This window comes from Balearica regulorum, chromosome 16 (genome assembly GCF_011004875.1).
Source record: "Balearica regulorum gibbericeps isolate bBalReg1 chromosome 16, bBalReg1.pri, whole genome shotgun sequence".
NCBI classification, from domain to species: domain Eukaryota; kingdom Metazoa; phylum Chordata; class Aves; order Gruiformes; family Gruidae; genus Balearica; species Balearica regulorum.
This window is the reverse complement of record NC_046199.1, coordinates 17,136,477-17,147,122: the sequence shown is the minus strand read 5'-3', so window position 1 is coordinate 17,147,122 and position 10,646 is coordinate 17,136,477. Positions and strand designations below refer to the sequence as shown.

General features: G+C 41.0%; 1 protein-coding gene across 4 annotated transcripts in view; it reads left to right on the top strand.

The window, feature by feature from the left end:
• Positions 1 to 525: 525 nt before the first annotated feature.
• The window catches only part of SLC9A8 (solute carrier family 9 member A8), a 29,507-nt gene continuing 19,386 nt past the window's right edge, over positions 526 to 10,646 (top strand). For 2 of the 4 annotated variants that reach the window (XM_075768455.1, XM_075768454.1), the window contains exons 1-4: positions 526 to 661; positions 1,411 to 1,589; positions 3,812 to 3,892; positions 8,799 to 8,857. In XM_075768455.1, coding sequence (XP_075624570.1) covers positions 654 to 661; positions 1,411 to 1,589; positions 3,812 to 3,892; positions 8,799 to 8,857 — 327 coding nt within the window. In that variant the 5' untranslated portion in view covers positions 526 to 653. Of the gene's footprint in view, positions 662 to 1,410; positions 1,590 to 3,229; positions 3,386 to 3,811; positions 3,893 to 8,798; positions 8,858 to 10,646 lie in introns of those variants that run through there. The other 2 variants (XM_075768457.1, XM_075768456.1) reach the window with 2 other exon arrangements.

The following is a 10,646-nucleotide window of genomic DNA, read 5'->3' as shown; positions in this document are numbered from 1 at the left end:
GGGAAGGGAGCGAGGGAATAGTGTCAGGGAAGGAGCTGCCAGGTAACGACGACTGAGGGACAAGGAGCTACTGGGTGACTGCAGCTGAGGGACAAGGAGCTGCCAGGCAATGGCGGCTGAAGGACACGCTGGAAGGCCATGCCGACTGAGGGCCAAGGAGCCGCTGGACAGCGGTGGCTGCGAGGGCCGTGACGCCAGGCAGCAATCTCTGAAGGACAAGGAGCTGCTCAGTGACGGCGGCTGAAGGCCAGTCCCCAGCGAGGGCCACTGCCAGGGCAGGGCGTAGGGCGGGGCCCGGCGGGCAGGACACCCCCGGCGGGCAGCGCGGGAAGGGTGACATCACACCACAGCATCAGGGCGTGACGACGCGGCGTCGCGACGCAACAGCAGAACAGCTCGCTGCCTGCCGCGCGCGCAACCACCCCTGCTCTCACGTGACGACCCCTCCCGCGATCACGCGTCCGGTAGGAGGACGCCGGCGGCAGGCAGCCGCTGCGCGCGCATGCGCGCTCCTGCTCTCACGACCCTCCCGGATGCCATCATAGAGATTGCGGACGCGCTGGCTAGAGCGTCGCCCCGGAGACCCGGAAGTGGCTGCGTGCGGGGTGGTCCCGCAGGAGCGCGGTGGGAGGTTTAAGCCGGCGGCCGGCAAGATGGCGGAGTGAGTGTGGCGGCGGTCGGGCCGCGGGCGGCGGGAGGGGTCGGTCAGCTCCGCTGTGTTTCCCCGGGCCCTGCTGGCGTGAAAGTGTCGCCTCCGGGGCAGGGCCTCGCTGCCCTGTGCCCGACGGGGGTGCCTTTCGCCTCAGCAGGGTCTTGCGTGCGGGGGTCAGTGTCCCCGGCCCCTCGGTGCCGACCCCTCCTCAGCACGGCGCCCGGGGCTGAGGGCTGCGGGGCGGCCGTGTGACGGGGGCAGCCCGACGGGCTGTGCCTGCCCCTGGGCAGAGGGCTGCAGTCTGGGCCTCTAGAGAGGGTCCTGGAGCATCCTGCCCACGGGAGGGGGAGGCCGGCTCTGAAGCGGCCCTGCGCGGCAGGGAGGGCTGTGGGAGCTGGCAAGCGCAGTCCTGCGGGTGCCCTTGGGCTGACACAGCGGGGTTGTTACACTCGACAGGCTAAGTGGGCTAGTTTGTCCTGCCTGTGTCAGGCCTTCACCTGCATCCCAAGCAGCAGTGCAGAATATTTGGTGTCTGCAGTGCGTGAAGGAACTCAGCAGTAATCAGCTCCATGAATCTGAATTTACAGTATTTATCTGTGATCAGAGACCACTTTTAAAAAACAAACCTAATGTGTTGGTCACTAGTACAAATTCAGTATGATCTGGTGGTTGTTTCACGGTGTGCATATCTGTAGTAGGCTAAGTCTTTATCATGCTGCTCCCATCCAGCATAATCACATACTATATTGTCCTGACAGGTCTGCAAATGCAACCCATGAAGTCATCAATGTCACCCTCCACACGACACTGGCTGCTACTACCAAATTGGTGGTACCTACACCTGCTAAACCTATCCTTCCAGTTCAGACTGGAGTCCAAGCACAGCAAGAGGAGCAATCTAGTGGCATGACAATTTTTTTTAGTCTTCTTGTATTAGGTGAATGATGAACTGAAAGTTTCTTAATCTCTGTTAATCATACTCTGTACCTGAGGACATAGGCCAGTTTTCAAAATCAGCATTTTTCTCCACTTTTTTCTCTCTATGAAGGGGAGTATTGTACAGGCACAGGGATTTAGAAAGTGGGTATGTAACTGCCTGAACCTCCCAAACCTGTGGAGAGATGAGGGCCATTGCAAACCTTTTCACCATGGTCGCAAAGTGCAAACAACATGTTTAATTGGCTTTGCCTTCTGTAGCAAGCACATGGCACATGTTCATGTATGAAAAAGACACGGTCAGAATACTCCATGGTGCTTGCAGCTGTCTTTGAGGACTGTACTAGACAGATGTCAATTTAACTACTTATAGCGCTTTTGGGCAGCTCTCAGGTGTGTTGTTATATAAGCCAATAGAAGGCTGTCAGATTTACATGCACAAGTACAAAAGTACATTTATCTATTTTTCTGGCTCTTACATTCCTACAAGAGCGCGATAATAACATGCAGATTACCATAATTATATTAACGTTGTATATGTATGGACGTTTTGAATGGCAGATGGATGCCCAACTTTTCTATAAGGCTGGGCTGTTATCTTTCTTTAATGGATATAGTTATCTCTCACCATCTGCGTAGAGCAATGCTGTAGTCAAAACTGAAACAATAACAAAACTTTCATGGAGGGTTAAGGGTTTGTCTGTTTTCCCTTGTGTGTTTGTGTGCTTGGTTCCTCCAAAGCAAGCTACACTGAGAGACTCTTCTGTGACAGGTGGATCACCTAGTCTTCTAAGTGGTTATTCTTTCCAGTAGCAAATGGAAAAAATAATAGGTATGGAGTTGACAGCAATGCAGAAACTTCTGCAAATCATTTGGATTTTAAAAAAATAAAATTTTGTCTCCTATAACTATTATTAAGTGTGGCAAAAAGTAGGCTTTGCTTATTTCTAAAGTATCTATTTATCTTCAGAGAGGGTTAATGTTTTCCCAGAGGTCAATCGTGTAGTAGAATTTGAACAGAAATGAAAGACCACAGCAAAATGCAGCAGATCAGAAGTCTTCTAAGATTAAAATAAAATTTCTGAATATGTGTGTCTCATTGATTTTTAAAAGGGCCATTGTATTCCTAGCACTTAAGAACAGAGCTATGATTTTTTTTTGGCCATGTTTTAGCCTATTTATGCCAGTCTAATAGCTTGATGGATCTTAAAAGCATCACCCTCAGGACAGGGGAGTTCTGTGAACAAAGTAAAGTCAGTATAAAAGCTTATTGTTCATAGTTATTCCCATTCATAATCTCTGATTTAAGGGTATAGGAAGGGTGAAAATGAATGTGTCTACCATACTTTTAAATCTGAACGTCATGAGCTGTAAAATGGCCTTTAGAATGTTCTAAACTGGAGTAGACCCAGAAGCAGATCTGTTCTGAGCTGTGTTGTGCCAAAGCCAAGACCCGAATTTAAAGTGCCTGAAGTAGCATGAGTTAGTCTCTGGCCCCAGATTTCTATGGCTTGTTTATCTGTTCAAACACAAAGTCATACCTCTATTCTGCCATGTTCATGTGATCCAAGAATTCCCTTCTGTTATGTTATATGCTTTTACTGTGCCCTTCCTTAAGGGGACACTCAAATGTTCTTTTAGCCTGTGCAGAACACTGCTTTTTCCAGTCTCTTGCCTGATTGTTATACAGGAAGTTGGACTAGATGACCTCAAGAGATCTCTTCCAGTATAATTTTTCTGATTCGGTGATTACCATTTGAGCAAAGCCCATCTACTTACAGGGACTCAGGTGTGAAAGTGTGTAGCTTTGAAATTTTAATTGAGGCCCTGTGTACATGTATGTTTTATTTCAAAAATACGAAATATTTAGCAAAAACGGTATTAAAACAGTGTATTCTGTATAACTGATATTTTTTACAGCTACTGCTCAGACAAGGTTTTCTTGTAAGCTGAATCAGGCTCTAAAAGTAGTAATACTGGTATTTTTAGAAGATAATTTTAAGTACTAAAATATGCCTTAGTTATTTTCTGTCATTTGTAGATTCATTTATGTATTTCAGTGAGAGTTAGGTTTGAACTAAAATTTGGTTAGTTGCATTAGTGGATTTCTACTAAATCATTAGGAGAAGTTTTGCTGCATGTATTTTAGAAATACAACTTAAAAGTATATTTTATTCTCTTCTACCACTTCTAAATCTACAATTTCTTTTTTTTTCTTCACAGCTATCTGCATCATATTGGTGCATTTACTGATAAAATACCGACTTCATTTTTTACCAGAGAGTGTGGCTGTTGTTTCTTTAGGTGAGTGACCATGACATTTTTATATTGAATTTGTGTTAATTCAGGGACTCTCAGTAGTCTGTACATTAAATAATGCTCTGTTGTGTGTTAACCATCACTAGAAAGATGCACCAAACTGGATGCGGTGAAGAAAACAACCAATTCGTAGAACTAAATTCATGGAAGAAATCAAGAAATAAGCATATGTGCAGAGAGCGGCCAAGTAAAATGACACATATAGGCATTATAGGGATGTCACTACCTAAGTACTTTGGCAGTACTTCCTCTATTTTTGCATCTGCACTATAGGACGAGATACCGCAGCACTCCCTGGCAGCAAGACTCTGGCCTTCCCCTTGAAGTGGTACATGTGTTTCTATTGGTTTTGGTAGAATTATGTCTGTATATGTGATTTTAATCTAGCTGGGGACTGTAATTGTATCGTGAAGACTTGCCAGGTACTTGACTATGCCTGTAGTACCATGACAAGAGCTGTTTCTATGGCTTGAGCTATAAGAATGCCACCCTTAATGAAGATCAAGTAGTTACTTAATTTGAATTAAATTTGGGGTATTCCTAAGCCTGTAGTTTTATGTTAGGGTAATTTCATTTATTTGTATCCTGTTGTTCCTGATTTATAAATATGAACATGAGGAGGAAATCAGGTCAATTGTATTTATTGTTTTCTCTACATACCATCTAGCATAATGTTTGAAGAACCTGATCTAACTAATCCCAGTAACAGTTTTTCAACTGTCTCTGTAACTTATTTACAAGAATCTGTGATATTTTTGCTTCTATTACTAGTGACATTTTCACTGACAGCCATTCTAAAAATACAACAAAAAGAGAAAGATGCTTAGCTATAATCCTAATATAGCGAAGTGTAATACTTGTTGAGCAGATAGATTTTTATTTTTTTTTTACTTTCTCCTGGGCTTTGCTAGTACCTTCTTCTCTCATATTTCTTAACTGTATTTTCACACAATTTCTCAATGGGAGCTTTCTGGTGCTTGTCGCTGCCTTGTGCTTTCTGGAGAATGGGGATCATCTTGCATCTCAGGTCCTAGATTGAGAAAATCCTAGAGCTGTTATTTAGCAGAAAGAAAAACATATTTTCCTGCAGGCGTGACTTGCTGAATTTTTAGATAACTATTTGATGCAGACCACATTGCATTACTAGCATAGTGAAGGTATTGAAGCTTAAAGAGACATTCATTTGCAAGACCCTATTTGAGTTTTGATATTTCTGTGCACCTGAAAGACAAATAGACCTGTAAGAAATCTGTCCTAATGCTGGTATGGATTTCCTGGGCGTTGCATGCACACCTTTTCTTTACAGGAGCAGCATCCGTCAGACTTTTGTGCGTTTATGCTTCTGTTTACCACAGTAGGACATAGAATGATCAGAGCTGCTGCAGATAATCCTGACTTACTTTGTCATCCCCATAGAAACCATACAGTGTTTGATTCACTATTGACACATTTTTCTTCCTTCCCTTCTTACATTATTGCCATGGACAGGTAAGATGTCTTGTGTAGGATATCTTCCAGTGTCTTGAAAGATTCTAAAAGGACATTACTATCCCTTCAGTATCCTTCCTCTTTGTACACAAAAATCCAGGTGAAAGGTAGATTTGGCTTCTAATCATGTTAGTTATGATTGTTATTAAATAATTAATCTAAATTAAGCATAGTCCCCAATTTAAAATGCAGCAGTATATTGATTGCTCTTGCTGGGATAATTTTGGATTTTCTTCGCTCTCATTCCTTATATTCTGCTCCAAGCCAACTCCTGGGCAGTGCTTAGCTGAGGTGTTAGGCAAGCTTGCATCACTGCTCCTGCTGAGCTTTGCAGAGAGCAGCAGAGGCACAGACATTCTTCTCTTTCTGTTTCTTGTTCTTGGCACCTCAGCAGCAGGGTAAGGATTTTAGCTGTGCTGGTATGTTCTGTGCTCCTGTTAGTCGCAACAAAAGCTTGTTTGTGAAACTGGTACTTTTTGTGCTGGGCTGTCACTGCTGCTCAAGATGCGTGAGAAGGAGTAGCATTGCATCTGTTGTATTTTCACATAGAGGGCACATAAGAAACTTGCAGTTTGGGTTTTGGTGTGAACCACAGCATAGCCGTAGTCTATCTCCCAACCCAGACAAGATGATGCCAGCAAATGCAATTCCACTAAGTCAAGAGAGTGTTATACCCAGTAGCAACCCAGTTAACAGGTGTCCTGTGTCACTTAAGCCTTATTTATTTAGTTTATTGGCTCGGTCGTATTTAAACCACTGTCAGCTCTGTTGACAGCATGTGGCATCTGTATAATCATTGGAATTGCCAGCTAATTGCTGGTCAGTGAACCTCTGTTACTGGTAATGATCTACACAGCTGCAGGAGCACAGCTTGAGTTTCCAGTATCCAGTTTTGCTAGCAGTGCCAGAAGATGTGTCCTATTTTGACTTGCAAATTAAGCAAATGTTCTCAAGCAGTTAGTGAAGGCTAATAAAAATGGCAGCAGAGAAGATAAGTATGATTTTCACGACTGTTTTTCCTCCCATTGTCTAAGCTGCTCAGAAGCTTCTGTTTTACACTTTCTAGGACATGTTACTTTCCTGGTGGACAGGGATGGAGTGCATTCTGTAAGGCTGGATTTTTATTTTTGTCCTTAAAAATTACTGGAATTTCATTGGTAAAAATAGTTACCAGAAAAGTTTTTCTGTTTGATTCGTTACTGAGTTTTAACATGTTTTCAAGAAAAAGGTTGATTGTAATAAGAAAATTCTTATAATGTTTTCAAAAGAATGAGGCTTAGATTAACTCTTACAGACTTAGCTTTCCAATCAGCCCCTTGACAAAACTGATCTACCTGATTTAATAGATGGTACCAGCTGAACAAAAACTGCATTTATTAATCTAGTAATAAGAGTAGTTTGTAAAGATGTGTGGGACAGGTTTTAAAAACCAGCATGCTATTAAACTTTCTTGATCATGCATTATTTTGTGCAGCTCTCTTTCATGACTTTGTTTAGCATAATCTTAGTTTAGTAGTACTGTTGTGTGTAATATGCAGCTAGAAGTAACTTGTGCTATATAAAAGTGAAAGTTGTATGATTCAGGCTCACCCTTTCTCCTTAACCTCTGCTGTTGCCTTACATTGATATTGTTGCTCGTTTAATTTCTGATAACGTGAAAGGACCTCGTCTGTCCATGACACTATTGTTAGGGCCAGTTTGTGATTAGCTCTTCCTCTAAAAAAGAGATTAAGACTGGCCTTTGACTTAAGCCTCCTGAGCTTGCAGGATAGGGATGCCTAGCTTGTAGCCCCCAGGCCATAGTTGGTCTACTCACAGGGGTCCAATTTCACAAGTTGTGCTGGAGCCCTTCCACTTCAGCAGAAGTGAGTTAAGGGATTCTCTTCTTGTAAATCCCCTCTAAACATAGTTTTGTGTGAGGGCTTTCAATACTAATTCATCCTGAAAGTTTGTTCAGAAAGTACACTTCCTCAAGTCTTTGCCTTCAGATATATAGGCTCTGGTTTGTGTGGTTTGTTCTTTCCCCACATAAACTTCTTGTTAAGTGATGCAAGTACTGCCTGTAGCAGTTGAAGATGATGTTGCTGCTCTACAAAAATTAGAAATGTTCTGGTGCTTGGCATCTGACACAGCTTCCATCCGAGATGGAAAGCTTGACTATTAGCACTGAGGCCTCTGTTTATGTGGCATGTGAGTGGCTGTATCTGCATACTGTCCTCCTTCAAAGAACAGCAGACCTTTGATGTTCCTTCATTAATGTTTTACTCTTCCTTCCCATCTAAACCATTTCATGGAACAATTATTTCTATCTTCTGGGACCAATGTCTTCACATTTTTTATGAAAGAAGATTAAGCCTCATGGCTTTGTGCATATGACACATCCATCAGGAGTAATCCATGTGATGCTATTTGTAAGACTCTTTTGATAGCTACAGCATGAGAGAATAAAAACACATGAGCAAAGCATACTTGAAGCTTCTCAGCCACTTTTTACCTTTCATTCAGTGTGTTTCACTTCTACATCCCAGTGTTTGACTATGAAGTCTCTCTCCATTCTGTAAATAATAAAACACAACTATGCAGAAATACAGATCTGGACTCTGACTAAAGACAAATTCCTCAAAACTCCTTGAAAGCAATTAATGAATTATCTTCATGACTTCCAGAAGAAATCTTGTTAGTTTGGAGTTTTCTGTTTTACCTGTTTGAAGATGTATAGGAGGAAAGAGCGTGATAACCTTTAACTGTTGACTTTCCAACACCCTTGATAAAATTCTCTTATACTCAAATTAGTAGTTCTACATGACTTAAAAGAAGTGTAATTAATTTGGAAAATAGTTCTGACAGTGTCTCCACCCTGATCAGAATTTGTTGCCTGCTTCGTTGCCAGTAAGTGCTATGGTTTCATTGAGAGAATATTCACTTCTGTGGAGAAGACTGATTTCACTTAAGCTGCGTTAACACTGCAAATAACATTGAAGTGACATGAAGGTTTTGCACTGTCACACAGATATCTAACTCATAACTTCCTGATTCTTTAGCAAGAAAGGTGGAATTTTATTTGAGTGCAGCTTAGATAAGAAGCCTTTTTGAGTAGTTAAACCTATTACCTTTATGAACCAATGAACACAGCACTCTCAATATGTGTGTTCGGTATTTGTATATCCCAAGTGACAATCTTTTGTGTAGGGAAGCTATGTAATTATGTAACGTTTTGGAAACTGTCATATATCAGACCCAAAACGTCTTTGTGTTTCTGTGATGTAGGAATGAAAGACTTACTGCTTTATGTTTTGCCTTGTTTTCACTTTTAAAACTTTATTGACTGAGCATCAATAAACAGTTAATGGAAACAGTGATGTGCTTTGTGAATATTTCAGAATGTTATCTCATTCTCTCCTAGGTATCCTTATGGGAGCTTTTATAAAAATCATAGAGGCTCAAAAGCTGGCCAACTGGAAGGTATATTTGAAGCAATTTTTAATGGTAGAACAATCTTTAAATGTTTAAAATAAGACTGTTTGTAATACTATTTTCATTAGATGTAATTTCCAAAAACTTATGTACTTTATACTTGATGCCAAAGTTTGGAGTTTTTTTAATAATAATACAACCAATTTGAGGTCCTGATCCTGCTGAACATTTTCTACAAAATGTTTTTTTCCCTGAGTAATCCTTTTTACTGTACCAAATCTGTTCCTATTAGATATATGGTAGAATAAGGTCCTAGGCATCTTTGGGATCAGTTACAGTAAAAAACACAGCAGTTCAGTTATTTATCTTGTATACTTTTTGACTGTATTTAGTCCTTTTCCTCCTTTTGGAGTTAGTTTGGTAGCTGTTTTCATAGAAAAAAATGTGTTTCGATAGGTTGTGAAGTCACATGTTTTACCTGAAGGTGTTAACGTAGATTTCACAGAGGTAAAAAGGAGCACATCTTTAGAATAGCTGTGCTAAAAGTCATGTTATTTACTTATTTTATTTACTTGTACTTAAAACTGTAACAAATTGTGGTGCTTACAACAGACAGTTCAAAAAGCAGTCCCTTCATCATGGCATGTTCTTTGGGTGCTCTATTGCTTCCTGTGGAAAGACTGCATAAAAACCAGTGTGCCTGAAGCAGTGGCATTTTTCACACTGGCTGAGACAATGGAAACATGATTTGAGCTTTATTTCCAGCAGAAAATACAGGTAAAGCTTGTGTGCAGAAGGTTGTCCTTGTCCTGGTGCCCGGTGCTTTATGGACTTTGATCCTAGGAAGAAACTGTTAACAGTGATGGTAACCATAGGAAGACGTGACCAGAGAGATTGTGGGAATCTCCATCCACAAAAATATTCAACACTTGGCTGGATAAAGCCTGGAGCGGCTGAACTTGCTCCGAGTTGGCCCTGCTTTAAGCAGGAGCTTGGATCAGACACCTCCAGAGTCTCCTCCAACTTAAATTAGTGTGTGATGCTATGAAGTCTTACCTGTGCATGTGTGGAGCTACAGAGGCTTCCCCGGGGAGGGAGAATCCTGGCAGAGGTGTCTGCAAAAGGTGAAGTCTACAGTGAAGCAAGGATTTTGCCTCCTACAGTTTATCTACATCATCATAGTAATGAACCCTTCACTATTCCTGCTTTAATTTCTTGCAGTATTTAAATTGTGAGTTTGTTTCGTAGGATTCAGCAGTTTATTAGGATTAGATCAGTGAACTGATTGAAATCACAGTGATTTGAATCACCAGTTTTAAACAGGATTTATATTAGCAAGCTGAAAATCTTGGTCTGAGTAGTAAATTTTAATCCTGGCTTGCAGCTTAATATTTTTTGGCAGTTATTTCCTTAAAGGAAGATTTTTTTTTTTTTTCTCCTTAGTTGAAATACATTAAAATGCATAGATTTTCAATCAGATGCAGCTTTTTAATTGCATATTGTACTTCTTTTTTGTCAACTAACTATATTAATTCTGTGTACATTCATTTAAGCAATTACATAGTTCGAGTCATGTTGTGATATTTCATTTTTATATATTTATGTATTAGAAACAGTGGGTGGTGTACTAGTTAGTGGTTTTTTGTTCCTGATTTGTGTCAACTGGGTTTGACTTAAAATTGAAAGTCAGTTAAACAGCTGCAAAATCAGCATTTTAAAATAGCTTCTTATTGGTTAAATAAAATAATCTGAAGAAGCATGTAGGAAGAGAAAACAAGGCTTCAAATATGCTCTGATTTGAGCACAGATTCTATAAACACAGGAAATATTGATCATT